We start from the raw sequence: 19585 nt of genomic DNA, 5'->3' as shown, positions 1-19585 counted from the left end.
TCACTTTGTAGAAAAAATGTATTTATGTAAAACAATACATACACACATTAAAACAGCTACAAATGGTTCTAACACACCTTAGATTACATAATTAAATCGACAAAGATTCCAAATATTGTAAGCTGCTGAAAAAAGGTGCTGATTTCCAAATAATGCCGAGACATGTGTTTTATTTTTCCTCGATAAAGAAAACCACATCAAAGTAATATGGATACTTACTAATAAATATGTATAATCTATATGAATGCTAATCTGTAACACTAGATACACTTAGTAAGCAATGACAATGTGTGTCCTCTTCTGGACTGACTTCAGTTTGCCCAAGCTGGGATATATTTATCAGCCTACACAGCTATAAAATCTATCAATTATCTTTTTTTTTCACAAGTAACACTAAGATACTGGGAAATGAAAGAAATCTGAAACAATGTCATGATTCCTGTTTTGTTCCAATCAAAATATTCTACAAAGAATCTAGAACACAACCGGCAGCATACCTGTTCACATCTGTCGCGCTAATTCCACGGAACGCTTCCGACCGACATGCCGTGCGGGAAGCCTTTCTAAGTCGGATGTGTTCAACGTCTTTTGTAAGTACAGACTAACTGGTTCCTTATACACTTCTTTTCAATGTTGTAAGTACACAACTGTGTCAAAAGGGGATAAGTGGTCTAAGTGCAACTTTCTCTTTCAGTGAAAAAATGGACCGTGTTTAATTTTCTATGGAATGAGACTTCATAACAGGGTTAATAATATTTTGCTGAACACCAACAGCACGTAATGCACATGATCGTGAAGCAAAGAATGTGCCCACCCTACTTGTTGAACAAATGAACAGAAGAATTCTATTTCAAAAATTCTCCTTCAAAAATCACGAAGAGAAGAATGCTTAAAAGTAATGGTGTGGATGTATCAGACTACAACAATAATTATCTATCAAACAAGACAGAATATCTGAAATCTATCTAGCATGTTCAAAAAGAAACAAGAGAACAAAGGTGAGTTGCCCGTTACACCGTCACGCCGCGCCGCAACACAACAGGCGATTGTCTTCCGTTTCATTCCGGCCGAGGCTTCCCGCGTGAAAAATTTCACCGGACTTCGACGCTACGGACCGGCTTATAACGGCGACGGACAGGCGGATGATTGCGTCTTAATACGGTGCAAAGCGGCGAGGAGAGAGCGTTCCACGCGCGCCCGGTCTAATACAAAATAAATACACAATTAGCTGTAGACTTATCTTGAACAGGTGAGAATTACCGATAAAAAGGAAACAGAACACGTACTTACACAAGGTATAAAAAAAGTAAAACAAAACAAACAGGAGAGGAATATGAAGCTTACACAAGTCCAATCAAAGTTAGATGATGACTCATGAACTACAACAGAAAATAATAGTACAGAAACAGTGAACTGAGTAATTTACCCACAAAAGACAACTCAATGTTATGGACACTGCAGGAAAGGCTGTTTCATCAAATTTTCTTCTAAAAAGGGGACCAGATGGGGCATGCATTACTGACAAGGAGTTCAGTTACACCTAATTATTTCACAGCCAGCCTGAACTGGAAGAAAAAAAAATGTTAAGCATTAACTAAAAAGTGAAGCAGGGATTGAATTCATGCTATTTTTACATGGGGGCAGCAAATAAACGCAGGAGTAAAAAAAATTAATAGAGAAACTTGTGTATTCATGAAAACTTACCTTCTTTCCTCAAAGCTATCACGACTGAAGTCTTCAAACATACGACTGAAAACAAGAAAATTAAAATGTTAAAACAAAAATCGGAATGAATTAACAATATGGCAATTACACATTAATACACCCTTAAACATTCTTTAATAGCCACTTTTAATCAAATTACAAAGATGTAAAATAACATAGACACATACGTATATTATGTAAATTGCACTTGAATGGAAAGAGATTGACAAACATTTGCAGACTTGCAAAGAGAAGACTACCAGTTACAGGACACCATATGTTACGCTAACAATCAGAGGTACACACCTTGTGACCCACCATTTTTCATGAGCTTCAGCATGTTAATCACATGTACATGAAAGAAAATACAACTCTTTTGGAGATCTTATGCAGGATCTTTTTCTGATCAGACAGAATTGTTAAAACGCTAGAAAATAAGGATATTTTATTTAAACATTAGGCAACAACTCTTTTTCAACTGTAGATTCAATCAGTTGCAGCGGTAAATGTTCTTACTAATTGGTGTGGCAACAATATGGTACACAGCGTCTGCCTCCAGTTTACAATCAACTTGCATTTCCATGACTTGAAATTTTACTTCTTGCATTATTTATACTGTCATTTTAAATAAATTTTTCATTTTTGTTTCTCAAAGACTTTCGTTCTCCCGTAATTCCTCTCTACAAGAATTCTTACATAATTATATGCAAACACGAGGTTACTTTAGTAAATTAATACTTGGGGCATATCTACTATGGGCTGGTATGAAATCTGACAGATCAAATGCCAAATTATTCTGTTGTACTACATGATCTGCAATAAAAATCTTTTAGCCCAGGAGAGATTCCAGCAGTATTTGTATAACACTTTTTGATCTTTCTCCTCCTCTTAACATTCTAAAGCAGAATATATTCTGTAGGGAGAAAAATAAGACAATGTAGTCCACATATACAAATGTATGCTGACAGTGTCCTCCTCCACAGTAAAAGTCTTTTGACTTAATACAAAATATTCTCACAAAAGTTTTTGCAAGAAGCAGAATTCCAATCCATGTACATATAACTTGACTGATCTGAACGCAAATTTCACATCATCTGGCCGCCCCAGTCAGCAAGAAATTTCCTTCTCAATTATATCTGCAACTGGTCAAAACTCACCAATTCCTTATAAGCTCTTAGGTATATGTAAAATATTTATATATGGCTCAAATTTCAACCATTTCAAAATACACATTTTCAGAAACAGATGCTTACAAAGGAAACTACTCCCCATAGCCCAGTTGTCTGCTTACAAGTTTAATGTAATTACATTTTCTATCTTCTTTATTTTTAAAATTATTGCATTTTACTACTAGTGTCAATTCCGAAACAAAAACAATGCCCCGAGATGATTTGTCAGTTGACATACATCCTCAACCTGACAATGTTTTGCATGAATTAACATACTGCATTTTACAAGCGAACAGTGATATTTACCAAAAAATTCATGGGAGTATTTAATGGACGAAAAATTCCGTGCAAGTGATCTAAAAAACACTGGCCCCTGTATCCAAGAACTAGTTAATATTACTCCCTTAACTGCACATTAACTTGCAATCCGTGTTTTCCTATCTACGTACTGTGACATTACTTTTTTCCAACCAAGAATTTGAATAACTTTTAAAGTGTCTTTACATTTGACGAGACCACAATGTAATTGTTATCTTTCCATCAGAGACTTCGTCTTCTACAAAAGAATTTGTTGGTTTGCTCACTGTGACACTCCTGTCACTTGTCAGTCGTCCAAGCCCCCTACCCAACCAGCATTTTACGTATATTATGAAAAGTATATTGCAATCTTACATTCTGGCACAAACTTAACTAAGAAATTTAAGAGCGCTAAAAAATTAATACAGCACGGCTGTTAATCAAATAGAAATGGTGGGGGTAAGGTGCACAGAAACAAAGATGACGTATACTATGTGACAGAAACCAAAAGGATTACTTGCCATTTTCTCTTGTGTGCTAAATATTCAGTGTGGAATTGTATCATTTGTTGTGGTGACTATCTTTTAGATGTTATCCGTACTGATACTGAAAAGCAAACATGCCAGGTGAGTGTTGAGCAATAGAGAAATTGTGTTCTGTGAATTTTTTTTTTTCTGGAGATAAAATTATCTTAATCCCAAATGTGAATCGTACCCTGAATTGTCAATTGGCCAACCAGAGCAACTGAAGAAAATGATGTAAAACCAGAACACGCACATTAGTAATATTACAATAAATTAACCCACTCTTGACAATTAGAACAAAAAGTACGTACAGGAAAATAGACTGCTGATCCTACTGAATATTTAAAACATTGTTTCCTTTTTAGACAAACTAAATTGCAATTTATAAAAAACATGATCCCATCTCAACTGTAGTGCATTTATTAGGCTCCCTGATCTATTTTATTAATGCATCCAACATCTTGCCAAATACCACACAGTGACTCACTGGATTAACCCTTCAAGCCAGCAGTTTCTGTGCCAGTGCCATACTTCCTGGCAGTATTTTATGAGGCCAACTTGTACAGGAGCAAATTCAAATTTCCGTAGTGCAGAAATCAGTTGTCAAAAATATATAAAATTCAGGAATTGTTAACATATCTTAATTACATTTAAAATAAACATACTGTGGTGTACCGTGAAGCGATCATACAGTCACACACAACTCTCCCTCTGAAAGCCCAACAGTTATGCTATGTAAGTTGAAATTTATACATTCATCTTAATTTGCCTTTTTGATGGCCTTATAAGCAAAAGCAATGTGCACTGAAATATTATCAGTCTTCTAAATACAGGGTATATCAAAAACAATCATGTGATTTTAAAAAAATCATAACTATTATGTTATTTGAGATATGGGCATGTGCAACCTACTGTTGTAAAGAGCAAACTCTCGAGTTGTGTGTTGTTCCTGCTAGGTAGCAGCAGTGTGTGCCCGCTTCAGTTCTAGCAAAACTGGTGTCAGGACGACAAAGAGTTTTGCAGTGCGGGTTAGTAATAACCGTTCAACAGAACTTTCGTACTAAATATGACGTAGATCATCTTACAGCAAAGAGCATTAGACAATGGCATGAACAATTCCAAGAATCAGGTTGTTTGTGTAAAGGCAAATCGCCATGCCGTCCCCCAAGTGCCTCACAGACGTTGAAAGCACCCGCTATAGTTTCACGAGGAGTCTGCAGAAATCCGTTCGCCGTGCAGCTGTGGAGTCTAATTTCATTCTTGGCAAGATGGAAGATGACCGATTTCTTACACACTTAGTCTTTAGTGACACGGTAACATTCCATTTAAATGGAAAGGTGAACCGCCAATGTGAAAATATGGAGCATGGAATAACAACATAAAAGTTGTACAACATGATGGACTCTCCAAAATTTCTTTGTGCAGCTTCACAGGAAAATGTGTATGGTCCATTTTTCTTTGCCAAGAACACTAACAGGAAACATGTATCTCCATGTGCTTGAGAACTGTTTTCTCACAACTGGAGATTCATTGGAATGGCTTCATTTACCAACAGGATAGGGCACCACCACACTGGCACCTTGAAATGCAGGGATTTTTAAATCAAAGGATTACTGACCTCCAAGGTCACCAGACCTGACTGTATGTGATTATTTCTTGTTGGGGTTTATAAAAGACTGTTTACGTGCTTCCATTACCAACAAAAACAACTACAACGAATGAACTGAGGCATTGCATAACGGCAGCTGCGTAAGCTATAACTCAAAATATGCTCACTACTGTATGGGAACAATTTTAATACCACACTGACATATGACACGCATCTCAAGAGGGAGGGGGGGCATATTAAACCCGGTGGTGGTAGCAAAGGGGCGCAGGGGAGAGGGAAGATAGTTTCCAATTTATCAAGAAACAAAATTCATTGTATATGTTTATTAGTTTGAGGAATTTAGACAGCCAATTCTATTTGATTCACCCTGTATTTTAAGTACCGCTACACAACAAAGCTCAATCTTTTTGTTTATTTATTTTTAACAAGTGCCTTACTATTGCCTAAAAACATGCTTCTTATTGGCAAATAAATCATGAAAAGTTAAAATCTGATGCTCTATGAGAGCCACTTAAACTCCACATTGTGGTGAGGCTGCTTACTGGAGGAGATTAGCATATTTCAGATGATTATGGGATTGTGAGGCACTCGGCTGCGCGATTATCAGCACCCGTACAAATTCCCAGCCTTTTCTCAGTCCTATCTTGCCCCTTGCATGAATGATGAGGACAAAACAAACACCCAGTCATCTCAAGGCAGGTGAAAATCCCTGACCCCGCTGCATTAAGGGTCCATTACATAACCTATGTTTTATGAGCATCAAAAGAAGTGCGCCACAGAGTGTTAGCTTCACTTAAATATAACTCCCTGTCTGTAGTGCCATTTGACATGCTGTTACCCAGACAGAATAACATCTGACAGGACATGACAGATTGAGCAAAGATTTGTTGGGGGGAGGGAGGGTGTTTGGTGCTTTTGCTCATCTGTCTGCAATGTTTCCCTCCATCCCTTCATTCCAGTTACCCTGCACAACACTAGTACTTCCTGCCTTAGTGAGAATAAGAGTACCTTGTACTGCTTAGGCAAGACATTGACAAGCTTTTAGTGTCCACAGATCACAGTATCAAAATATATGTTGTCAGTTACATATGCTTCAATCATATTTTAAGGGTACTGATTAAAGAAACATTAACATTTGAATATACTTCTTGGTTTCCTAATAACAGCGTGAAATTCACTTAAAATGGAAGCTTCATAGTTAAATAGTTTTGGAAATATTTTGCTCAGACAATAATGAAATACTTTGCAGCCAAGAACAAGATATACACACTTCCTCTGAACATTTTGTTGGCAAAACAAAATTAATGTAGTTCAGGCTGCAATTTTTTTTTATATAAGGAACAAAGCTGATTACAATGTTTTGTCTGGAAAATGAGATCAATAATGCACCTTCAGAACAAAACACTTGAAAAGGTCGAAGAAACTATTGTATCACAAGGAACTGGCACATTGGCAGCCATATTTTTGTAAGTAAACAGAAGATAGTTTAAACTATTTTGATAAGCATTTGTAGTAAGAATTTGATTTTATGGCACCTGACAGACCAAAATTCCATCAATGACAAAAGACTGAAGCAGAAAGAAATTCCACAATTTTTTGAACTGCAAATTACATGTACAGAAATTTCATCACAACCATGAACCACACAAAAACTGTTGGCAAAGACGAAACTATTAATAGGCAAAACAAGGATTAGCAAAAGAAAGGGATTCTGCTTAATGTGAACAAATTTTTTGGAAAATTTTCAATTCCAATTAAAAATGTAGTACTTTTGCTGTTTATTGTGATCAAAAAATGGCTCCTTTATGTGCCATTTGTTGTTAGCAAATGGTCTACACTAAATTAACTGTAGGGCACGAATGCTGGATTACATGTAAAGCAGCAAGGGACATTGAGCAGGTAAGGAATTTTCCACCAAGTGTGCATACACACTTTTTACAGGTTTCTGTTGGCAGCACTGGTGGTAGCAGCTCCACAGTATGGGCTTATCTGTCCGTGATTTTAAGAACAGTAAGGAACTGGACTAATTCCACAATTTCTGAGCAAAGTATATTGCCAAATATTCCAGTTTACCAGTTATATATTACAAACAAATTTAAGCGAATCTCCAATTTTTGTACAGTAATTCCAAACCAAATTTAATACAATAAGGTTTCTGGCAGTGAGTAGATATGAAGAAACAATCTTCAGTAAGTGGAGGCAGTGTACTCAAGAATGACTGATACACTGAGCGAACCTCTGAAATATCGAAGTATCAAATGACTCAGTCCATTAAAAACAACAAAAATTTACCCTTCAGGACACTGGCATCACCACCTACCTGAGTGATGACTGTGTGGTGTGTGCGGGAGGCGGGGGACATCCACCTAAATATTTTTTTGAAAAGCAATTTCAGTTTCTTCACTCTTTGTTAACAAGTGATACCACTGACCAAATATACTCAAGCTTAAGTAATTACTTATGAAAAGCTCTTGTGCAGTAAGAATTATTGGTTTGCAGATTCATTAACATGCCACCAGTATATCAAAACCACGTACATTATTCATTAAAAAAAGACAATATTCCAAGCTTCAATGAATTGTGCTGGTATGACTACGAGTGATAAGGCAACAGGGTAGATAGGAACAATCTGCTTGGTTTTGCTGTAAGTCTGTAGGATGGGTGATCAAGAGGCAAACTGCTAACAATATAACGCCATGCGACAATCACAATCCGGTTGGAATAATAATAAAATTAGTCAAGTGCTGGAGTCAAGAGGAATTGAAATGAAGGGTGTTCATGGCAAAACATGAATATTGTCTGGTTTTAAAAGCAAAGGAATGATGGCAAGTAAATATATATCACAAAATGTATTCCACATGACTCAATGTTAATACTGCAGTGTACTTTAACAGCTAGTTTACTGGAATTTATGATTTTGTTAAACTGATCTTAACAGCCTGTTGTGTTCAAAACATTTTTCCTTTACTCCTCCCTGCAAAAAGCTTTATAATCGAACAGCAATTTACCCATTGCAGCTTTGCCCACATTACTTGGCAACAAAATACCTACGAAACTTACAATTTTTGAAGGGTATTATTCTGAAGGAAAAGGTTTCAAGCAGTTAGCAGTGCCTCAGTTATAGATGTTTGCCAGATGAAATTTTTGTACTTTTCCTGCTGCTGAAAACTTGCCATTAACCTGGGACCAGTCGCACACAAGTAATAATCTCTGTTACAATATGAGTTTACCAAACAATGTGCTGCTCGAATGCTGCCCGAGATGGACTGCATTAGTGTAATGTAAAGGGAAATTGGTTTGCAAAATTGGATTGTACTGTTTTCGTTTAAAGTACAAAATTTTCACACTATGATGATTAAATTAAATTATGATTTTAAATTATGATTATATAATTTTAAATTATGATTATATAAATAATCTGTGTACTTTAATTGCAGGTTATTTGCAGAATTCCATTATACACAGTTTTCAAATCCCTTATTACTGCAGACAATTTAGAGTTTATTGTATTTGCATTTCCAATAAAAATCAAGCACAATTTACTTTAAAAAAACTATTCAATTTGAAAGTTTTTGCTGTTTAGTACAGAATAAAGAATCATACACACGGTGTCAATAAATTTAAATGTAAATATAAATTTTTTATACTTTGTCACTGCAAAACTATTTCAAATTTATACACTTTGGAAGTTTTAAGTGCCACAACAATGTGGCCTGATGTATCTAGAATACTCTGAAGAGTGGTTTTCAGGTCCTACCTTCTTCAAGGGGGTCTTACATTTAGACTCCCTGTGGTTATACCCTTCCTATTGAGGTCCCTTTTCAATAATTTAGAGTGTAGTGCACACAGAATACAACCATTCACCCAGTCCTAATACTCAATGGAAGCCGATATGTTGTTAACTTTTGTTTATCTTATGTGATTGTTTTAACACTAGAACACTCAGTTTCATAATGACCTTTTTCAGTTTTCACATAACTACATTTCACACAATGATTGGAGTAACATTTCCTGTCATTAGTTTTATTCATTTGTTACCTATTTTCAATGTTCTGAAAACCACTGCATTTCACACAATTTATAATTTTTCTGTAGGTTTCAGCTGTAATACCCAGGGTTGTCACACTCATCCCTTTATTGGAATACTGTAATTTCATACACTCCCAAACTTCAGTTATTTTACTTTGTAATGGAATAATTAACTTCTGTTCACGTTACGACGGTATGAATGGACAAAAAATTATTCAGCAACTTATGTAGGAACTACGCACTGTACATGAACAGTCGCTCACCTCGTAAGACCTCAGAATATTACGAAAAGAATGAAAATGAGGTGGCACAGAAATGCCATACATTTCAAGTTCTTAAACTGTGCAAGTGTAATAAAACCATTTACAAGTGTAATGTATGTGTGAAGAAGGCTTGTGGAAAACGCACAAGAAACTGAATACTAATGTCAATTGGGTATAACCTAGCTAAAATTGCTGTAAACGTGAATAGTTCCATTTTTCTATGCAATTACATTTGTAAAGGCAAAGAGTTTGGGCAGAGATCTCTGGCCAAACTATTTGCCTTTACAAATGTCTGCGTGTGCGTGTGTGCACGTGTGTGTGTGTGCACGTGTGTGTGTGTGTGTGTGTGTGTGTGTGTGTGTGTGTGTGTGTGTGTGGGCGCGCGCGCGCGTGTATACCTGTCCTTTTTTCCCCCCTAAGGTAAGTCTTTCCGCTCCCGGGATTGGAATGACTCCTTACCCTCTCTCTTAAAACCCACATCCTTTCGTCTTTCCCTCTCCTTCCCTCTTTCCTGATGAGGCAACAGTTTTTGCAAAAGCTTGAATTTTGTGTGTTTTTGTGTGTGTGTGTGTGTGTGTGTGTGTGTGTGTGTGTGTGTGTGTGTGTGTGTGTGTGTGTGTGTCAAATAAAAGCACTAAAATATGATAATTGCATACAATTTTGAAACAATTTGGAACATTGTTATGTAGAAGGGGTCAAAATCACCCCTCCAGGCATTAGAAAGGGCAGGAAAAGCTGTGCGTTCTACTGGTAGAGTGTATGATGTACTTAAGCAGTACAGTCAATCTGTGGAATTCCAGTTTACTTCAGTGAAATACTTTCAGAAGTAATAGAAAGTAAAACTGACAAATTTGCAGCTTTCTGATTTAGTGTTTAATTCAATGGTACTAGGAAATTAATTGAAAACAGCGCCAGGACGGACACACACACACACACACACACACACACACACACACACACACACACACACACACAAAATTATCACAAACTCCGCATGCAATGGTAACATTTTAGCAAAAAGGTTTTCACCTTCATGCTCTCTTGGAATCACCAACTAGAGTCCATTTAAGAAGAATTTGTCATTTTCAACTAACAACAGAAAGAAAATGGTGTGGAATGGAAAAAAACTTAAATACTGTCCATCATCAGAATACTATACGTAGTTTGCTTCTTTCTTCCAGAATAATTTGGTGACAAGTTATTACTATTTCTGGCTAGAAGCAACCATGAAAAAATCTCCCAGAGTTACAAGCAAATCACCACCACCATTTTGATCCTCACTACCAAGTTGAACTTAGTTTCTTCGTAAGTGATCACATGACTTGTCCATCTGGCGTCGAAGTCAAGAGGATAAATTATTTCCATAGTTTTAGTGAAACAGCTAATAGCTTTTTTGGTGATGCTGTACCAGCGAGCATTTGCACAATAGTTCAACTGTGTTTAACTATTGCATTCAAGGCAGAAACAAATGTGCGTAACATGCAAAAAGATTTTTCTCCACTGCTTCCGTTCTCCCATGCGGTGATATTTTCCAGTCAACAACCATTCTGATTTCTCTTCTGCAGTAACTTGCACCCAAGTCCCAAAAAGGGTGACTTGTGCAATTCATATGATGAAAATGCTTGAGAAATTTCATCACCTTTGAAATTGAGGTCACCTGTTAATTTCTCTACCTCTGCACCCATCTTCACATCTGCAACCATGACACTGATACTGCCTTAAATGTGAGGTAGTGATATGTTCTTAAAATACCTAGTTTTAAACTGTCAATGCCTGCATTTCATTTTAATCAATGTTAACATAGAAAATTGGTATGCTGTTTGCATTTCATCCTCCATATCACCTCCGTCATACTGCTACATTCTCATGGAGGTAAATAGTAAGCAGATCCAATTTTATGTGGTATACATTTGGACACATTGCTACATACACCTTATAAAAATATGGACCCAATGTTCCACACTTTACATTTCAGTCAGAAATTTTAATCCAGGCACTCAATAGACTGGGTTTTTGAACTCCAATCCCCAGTGTGATTTTTGTGCCTTCCATTCGTTCTAAATGGTCAGTTCATTCTCTGAAAGCATTTTAAGAAAATACTGGCTTGTGGATGTTATGTGCATAGCTTTTGGCATTTAGTAAAGATATTTTTAGTACACTGCTCAAGCACCACTTCATTTCTTTCCTATCTCAAATTAACGTTCCAACTGTATTTAACATCTGAACTTTGCCTTTCCTCACTTATTGACAAATTACTGAATCCACCACATGTATACCAATTAATGCTTTTCTCATCAAGATTTTCCAAAGTAAGAGACAAAAAGCACTTTGAGTTTTGGAAAATAATTCAAGTTCATGTCACATTATGAATGATACTGTTGCTTCATACACTAATGATACTAGGAAGTAAATTACAATCACACTTCCCAGAATTTCTAATCCAGGAAACAAATGAATTCTATGATTTGCATTAAAGTTAAGTTGCCAGAATAATATAGCAGCTCACATAATAGCATTTAATAATACAAACTAGTTTTAAATTGAGGGTTATATCCAGGAATGTGCTGCACCAATGTACATTAAATAAAAATTATGGTGAAGCAAGAAATTTAGTGGTGAAAACTGATACACTGCTTACACTTGCAAGCTTTCACGAACATTATACAGCTGAAAGACATCATATGAAAATCTAGCATTTCACAGCCATGTTTATTGGGTAATGTGTGATTTTGACGAGTTTTAACAAAAGACAACTCTCATTCCACCTGTTTTGACGATCTCTTTCACACTGAAGGTGGACAATTAAAGATTCTCTCTGTACTGTCAGCATTCTAGATACAGACTTATTTTAATACCAGACTTGAGTGTGGGTGACAAATCTCAACCAAAAATGGGTCCCAGGTTCAATTCCCAGCCGGGTTGGGGATTTTCTCTGCCCAGGGACTGGGTGTTTTGTGTTGTCTTCATCATCGTAATCATTATCATTTGTGACAGTGGTCAGACTGGGCTGTGAAAAAATTGGGTCTTTGTACAGGCACTGACGACCACACAGTTGAGTGCCCCACAAACCAATCATCATTGACACAAAAAAATAACAATGAAATTTTCAGAATAAATTCTGTCTAGGTAACACATTTTAAGTGATTAACATTGCAAGACCACAGGTTAACGAAAGCACGAGATAGGCCATTGCAAATGTGAAATGCTGATACATTAATAACTGGTATAGCAGCTGCAATGTTTAATGCAAGCATGCAAATGCGCTTGTAGAGAATTGTACAGGTGCCGAATGTCAGTTTGTGAGACGGAGTGCCACATTTGTTGCACTTAAGAAGTTGGCCAATGCAGGGATGGTTAATGCTGCTTGTGGATGACACTGGGGGTGTCTTACTGGAGACAGATTTGGGGATCAAACACACCAAAGTAACATGTCGACTCACTCTCGAGCATGTTTGGTTACAACAGTGATAGGAGGTGAGCATTATCCCGTTCAGAAACACCCCCTGGAATGCTGTTCATGAGTGACAGCACAACAGGAGAAATCACCAGATTGACGTACAAATTTGCAGTTGGGGTGTGTGGGAGAGTGCCATTACACAGGTAGATTGGTTGCAGACACTCAACTGACCTCTTGCTAGCCAAGACAACCATCATTGGCACCAAAGCTGAACCAGCTGCCGTCAGAAGATACAATAGACCTCCACCCTGTTCTCCAATGACTTCTCACTTTACATCACTAACAAGGGGAGGCCGCCAATTGTGAAATTCAGATTCGATTCATACTGCGCATAATAAAAGCTCATGGCCAAAAGTGTAATGTGGCAAAGCACCAAGATGCACTTCTCAGCCGTTGTCGAGAAAATCGACAGTTAAAAGAAACCGTTGCGGTGAAATACTCTCTACGATTAATAATTTTCTACAGCGCCGTGGCGCAGCGGTAAGCGCTCGGGTTCGTAATCCAAAGGTCGCCGGATCGAATCTTGCGCGAAGCAACTTTCTTTGTATTATTAGTTTTTTGTAATTTTTATATATATATATATATATATATATATATATATATATATATATATATATATATATATATATAAAGACAAAGATGTGACTTACCAAACGAAAGCGCTGGCACGTCGATAGACACACAAACACAAACATACACACAAAATTCAAGCTTTCGCAACAAACTGTTATCTCATCAGGAAAGAGGGAAGGAGAGGGAAAGACGAAAGGAAGTGGGTTTTAAGGGAGAGGGTAAGGAGTCATTCCAATCCCGGGAGCGGAAAGGTCTTTAAATATGTCTGCTTGTGTCTGTATATGTGTGGATGGATATGTGTGTGCGCGCGCGCGCGCGCGCGCGCTGCGCGCGCGCGGCGCGCGCGCGCGCGCGCGCAAGTGTAAACCCGTCCTTTTTCCCCCTAAGGTAAGTCTTTCCACTCTCGGGATTGGAATGACTCCTTACCCTCTCCCTTAAAACCCACTTTCTTTTGTCTTTACCTCTCCTTCCCTCTTTCCTGATGAGGCAACAGTTTGTTGCGAAAGCTTGAATTTTGTGTGTATGTCGACCTGACAGCACTTTCATTTGGTAAGTCACATCATTTTTGTTTTTAGATATATTTTTCCTACGTGGAATGTTTCCCTCCATTATAATACACACACACACACACACACACACACACACACACACACACACACACACACACACACACACACACACACACTATTAAAGAATTGCTTATGCATGTTGGTGAAGGCTGATCGGTCTCCAATTGTACCGCCTCCATTTTTCCCTTTTTTTAAACAGGGTGTACCAAAGCTCTCCCGTCCGCACTGATTTTCGACGATGTTATAAGTTGCGCTAGGGACCGCATCTACCTTCTTTCGAAGGTAGCATGCAACTACGCTGTTATGCGGCGGCTCGTTTCGGCCCATTCAACATCTGTCCTTCAAGTGTAACGAGCGAGTAACGGAGTTTATATTTCATACCTGCCACAGCAAATTTGTGTTCGTGGTGTCTCTATTCTAATTCGAACACCTGACTTACGCTATACGTATTCGTTTCGGAATATCGTTTCTACGTCTTCCGTTAACTATACGTGGATAACATTATGAAGATAATTAACAACATTTGTGAAATACAACTTTGTTTGCGGGAAACAATGATGTTCGAAGTCGCCAGTTTTTCCACGACAAACGACTTTCAACAACTTATTATATGCATAATTGTTGCACCTGATTGCTGGGAATTATATATATATTACACCTCTGGCCATGAGCTTTTATTATGCACAGTATGAATCGAATCTGAATTTCACAATTGGCAGCCTCCCCTTGTAAGTCGCAAATGGTAGTGGTTTGGATCCAGTCAAATGCACGCTACAGGATGTCTACCTCGGAGCTGTCCTTGAAGTAACTGGTTTGTAACAATTCGTTGTGTCACTGATGCCAACTGCTGCTGAAATTGCCATTGCAGATGCAGTATCATGCACCAGAACCATATGCCAAACAATGGTCTTGCCTCTGGTGCCACATGGCTGTCTGCAGCCCAGTCTTCTTGCAACCGTACATTCTCGTGATCGCTGCTGCCAGTTCTCTCTACAATATCACAGGATCATCCAGCTTCTCGTAGCACTCTTATGTGACCTCGTTCAGACTGACTGTTTATGGAGTCTGCCATCAAAGGCATTCTTGACTAACCAACTCACCATGTCCAATCTCAAAGGTAACTGACACTCATGACCATTACAGTACATATTTAAAGCAAACTATTTACATCCTCAAAGTGACACTACCACCACCTTTCTTACGTCACTCATCAAATAAGAATAGACATTTTTCAGATGTAGAAAAATGCCAAGTTTCATTTATGTCACACAACTTCTTGGTGTTGCAATTTTTTCCCATCTTTGTATATTATAAGGCAATGGGACTTCCTTCTGAACAGTGAACATACTGGACAAAAAATCAGAAATTATCAAAGTAAACAAGAGCACCTTACCATTAATTCAATTAGCAATATAACATTACCTAATTCACAAAAGAGCCGAGCTTTCAAACATTTGTCAGATGTATATTTTAATAGCAACTTAGTAGTTATTCTAAAAGTCTAAGCTTGCCTTGGTGTTCAGTTATAGAAGGTGAGTATCAGTAACACTGATCTATTGAGCCACACTGCTTTGTCTGCACTTTCATTAATGCAGTTAGCCATATTATGCAGTTCGGAGACACTATAATAACTGTTTCGTTTAAATGATAGCATCTTCCACTGGATAAACAAAATCACTCCTCTGAAATATACAAAGCCATTCTGACAGTTCTACACTACAGCATAAGCCTTAAGTGAACATGAAAGGGGTGGTACAAACTACAACTGTTATTGTAAACCCATTCAATCTTTAATCACAGTGGGAAAATGTTACTATACAAACTTCGAACAAAATTCAGAAAAAATAACTTTTTCAGAATGAACTAGCCTCTCACTACATCTTTTCCTGCTTTGAATCCAATTACGTTGTCCATATACTTTACAGAAAACTAAAAAAGGGTCGGATAATAGTTGATAAATTATGAATAAAAACCAATGACTTAGTTTCTCAAATGTTGCAATATTTCCATACTCCACAATCACATTTCAGCCCAACTTTCATCTATACCAGCCAGTGAATTTCCTGATCACAGGACAAAACTTACGTTTTCTGAATAGCACATTCCTCACAAACTGTGATTAAAATGTGTACTTGAGCAAGTAAATGGCAGTGTAGTTAAAACTACACAAATTTTATATTAATTTCAAAGAAGTGACTTCAGGAGCATAAACTGAATAGTAGCTGCACATTTACAGGTGTGCAATGGAGTAGTTTTGATTCATAGAAGTATGTTAACATATTTAACTGATTTATTGTGAAGTAGTCAACTGTGTTAACTTCAAGGATTGCAGTCACTTCAAGAAACTTTACTCTCCCAATGGATCCACGAACCACAGTTCTCAAAAATGGATCACTATGGAGGCAAGGAAAGTAGGCTCCAAAAAAGACTTCATCTATGAAAATGCTCACTACTTTGCATGCATATCAATTTCACAAAACTAATTACTGAGTAACATGCATTGTTTTGCATGCTAATAAGGTTCTGGGTATACTGTAAGCAATGACTGAAAAAATGGAAACTATTTCTTGGAAATTCATACAACAGTGTCCTGAAAATGCATGTGACTATCTTCATGAAAATACTGCAATTCAAAAAGAGCCTAATTTCCTCGCCCAGGGTTAAGTGTGTGCCAAGACAGTACGCCAAATTTAAGCATCACAAACACGGTTATTTTAATTTAGGTATCTTTATTTCTTATTTGTTTACATGTGTATTTGTACAAGTACACTTAGAAAGCAAAATGTAAAATCTTTACTTTTAAAAATACTGATACCACCACAACTGACATTAAGTATATTTTTATCACATGCATCAAGACTGTTGTGAAAATTCCAAGAGAAACGAACTAAGGATATGGGTTCCAACGTCAAGTGTGTGTTTTATTCCTGGTGTCTAATATAACACCATCTCAGATTTTTGCAGGTCACAACTGGTTGGTGAGTGTGCCTCAACAACCAACTACTCTATGAAGGTTGTCAAAGCATCAAGTACCTAAATTTTATAAGCATCTGTTCAGCACAATCTTCAAGCACATTAATATATATTTAAATCACTGACACGCCATCAGTGACATGCTAACCTGAAAACCTGTCACAGTTTTAATAACTGCTACAGAAATTACTGTTCAGTAAGCTTATCACACAAATTGAAAATTCAGTAAATATTTAATGCATTTATATCTAGTGCATTACAGTCCTCTAAAACAAAATGTCACGAGAACCTCTACTGGACAATTCTAGTGCGTTTTTGAGCCCTACAGTATTTTCAGACATGACTTACCACTGAAATTTGTGGAAATTACATTCATTAATTACATACAGTGGACAACATACTGTGAAGCGTTAAGTTCATATTAATTTTTCAGATTTTATATATGCATATAAAATTTAATGACAAAACCAAATGGAATACTCATTACCCAAAAACAATGCTGCCATGCTTTCAGCTCACACTGCAACCAATCCGAGATTTTAAACAAAGAAATGTAAAACAAAAAGTGAGTATTTACCCTTATGCAGGTATGTCCATTTTGAAATTATTTTAAGAAATACAAGATAAATATTTTTCTTTTGGCAATTATTTTTCACTGAAGAGTAAATAATCTCAACAAAGAGCAAAGTCTTTAGGAGCCAAACTACTACTCCACATACAAAGCACACTGTACTCACACAACAGCAAAATTGTACACCAACCTGTGCAGAATTATTATTACAATAGATATTTCTAATGCAGGTGTATTACGTTTTACCTTCAAACACAAAAATACTTTGTTATGTATAATAACTAATATAAAAACACGTAAAGGCTCCATACAGAAACACTGATCTTGTTAAATGCATTAAGTACACACATGTAATGAGTCTGAGGGTTTATCATTTAGGTATTCAAACACTGTCTTTACGCCATGCACTGTACAATACTCTTCACACAATTTTCAAACAATATACAAAGCTTATTGAACACCATCAAATTAAATGAATACATGTGATGATTTCATGGCTCTGTCATCAAGCCTAAAAAACCTAGGGAGTATTTTTCCAGAAATATCAAACTGAAAATTTCACAAGCAAATGGTTGCGTCTAGCTGAGGCAAAGTTTTTACTGTACAAGAGCTAAAAAATCTAAGGCTTGGATTAAGACTTGTGTGTTCACACACACACACACACACACACTAGAGTAACACGAATTACTTGAGGCACAAGTATTTCTTTAGTTTTGTATAAAAAGATCTGTTGCAAATTTTTTTTTCCCCAGTGCCTATTACCTTTTCTATTCTTTACAGTAATAGAGCAACTGTTCAGGTTTTAAAAACTCACATGGTGCACTATACACTGGACTTTCATGAATGGTCCACAACTGACATTAGAAAATAGTTTCAGTTACAGTTTTTAGAAAACCTAAAAACTGCTCATGCATTCACAACAGTTTCCACTCAAACCTTCACTGCATGAATACATTCTGCAGTGGGTGTTACACAACATACTATAGAGAATTCTCTTACCTAAATCGACTTGGTGGAACAGCAGATGATGATGGTGATCGCCGACTGAAAATACTATACTCTGAACTTGGGCGATCATAAACTGGTGAATCTCTAACAGATCCAACAGGTCCTCGCAGCCCAATGGGAGGTGGTGGAGGGAGAGCATCCCTTGGCCTGGGAGGAAGTGGTGGTGGGGGTAAAAATTCTCGGCCACGAAGTGATGGTCCCAAGTCACGAGGAGGAAGAGGGGGGAACCTACGCTCGAACATGTCACGTGGTGAATCTTCAAATCTGTTTCTGTCATAGAAACCGTCATATAAGGGGTCCTGTGAACAACGAAGAGTGTGAAATAGCACAAGATCATAATGTCCTCTAATCGTGTTTTAAGCAATTAAGTGGTATTTACCCTCATTCCAAATCTGCCCATCATTCTGTCACGCAGGAATGGTGGAGGTGGTGGAGGAGGATATGGTTCTCTGCCAAAAATAGGGCCTCTGAAACCATTCCTGTCCGGTCCTAACCTGGAAAATAAAGACAAACACTATATACAAGCTGATGAAATATTTGTTAATAGCAAAGAAAAATTTACTTCTGTTAACCCTCAATTATGACCTATTTTAACCTAATATAAAATACAGAACTATACTTCTGGATCATATTCATCTTTAAGAAAAGATTCTACGATTCCCTAAGCTAGCAGTGCTACCATCTCCACTTTTCTATCAGATGTGTTGAGGTCGAGTGCTAGATGTCGTAGCTAACAGAACATCCAAAAGTGTTTAGCAACACATTTTATAAAATATAACAACAGCATGAATAATAAATTCAGACATATAAGTTAAACAAAAGTGGTATGATGCAAATAA

The 19585-nt window shown here is 37.1% G+C and overlaps 1 protein-coding gene across 3 annotated transcripts in view; it reads right to left on the bottom strand.

Moving 5' to 3' along the window:
- LOC124596222 (RNA-binding protein lark) overlaps positions 1-19585 on the bottom strand; it is a 38821-nt gene continuing 19236 nt past the window's right edge. For 2 of the 3 annotated variants that reach the window (XM_047135278.1, XM_047135279.1), the window contains exons 6-9: positions 19126-19240; positions 18738-19045; positions 1705-1749; positions 1-1202 (exon numbers count right to left, since the gene is read on the bottom strand). In XM_047135278.1, the coding sequence (XP_046991234.1) occupies positions 1154-1202; positions 1705-1749; positions 18738-19045; positions 19126-19240 (517 nt within the window). In that variant the 3' untranslated portion in view covers positions 1-1153. Of the gene's footprint in view, positions 1203-1242; positions 1566-1704; positions 1750-18737; positions 19046-19125; positions 19241-19585 lie in introns of those variants that run through there. The other variant, XM_047135280.1, reaches the window with a different exon arrangement.

Source organism: Schistocerca americana, chromosome 2 (genome assembly GCF_021461395.2).
Source record: "Schistocerca americana isolate TAMUIC-IGC-003095 chromosome 2, iqSchAmer2.1, whole genome shotgun sequence".
NCBI classification, from domain to species: domain Eukaryota; kingdom Metazoa; phylum Arthropoda; class Insecta; order Orthoptera; family Acrididae; genus Schistocerca; species Schistocerca americana.
This window is presented reverse-complemented; position numbering and strand designations above follow the sequence as displayed.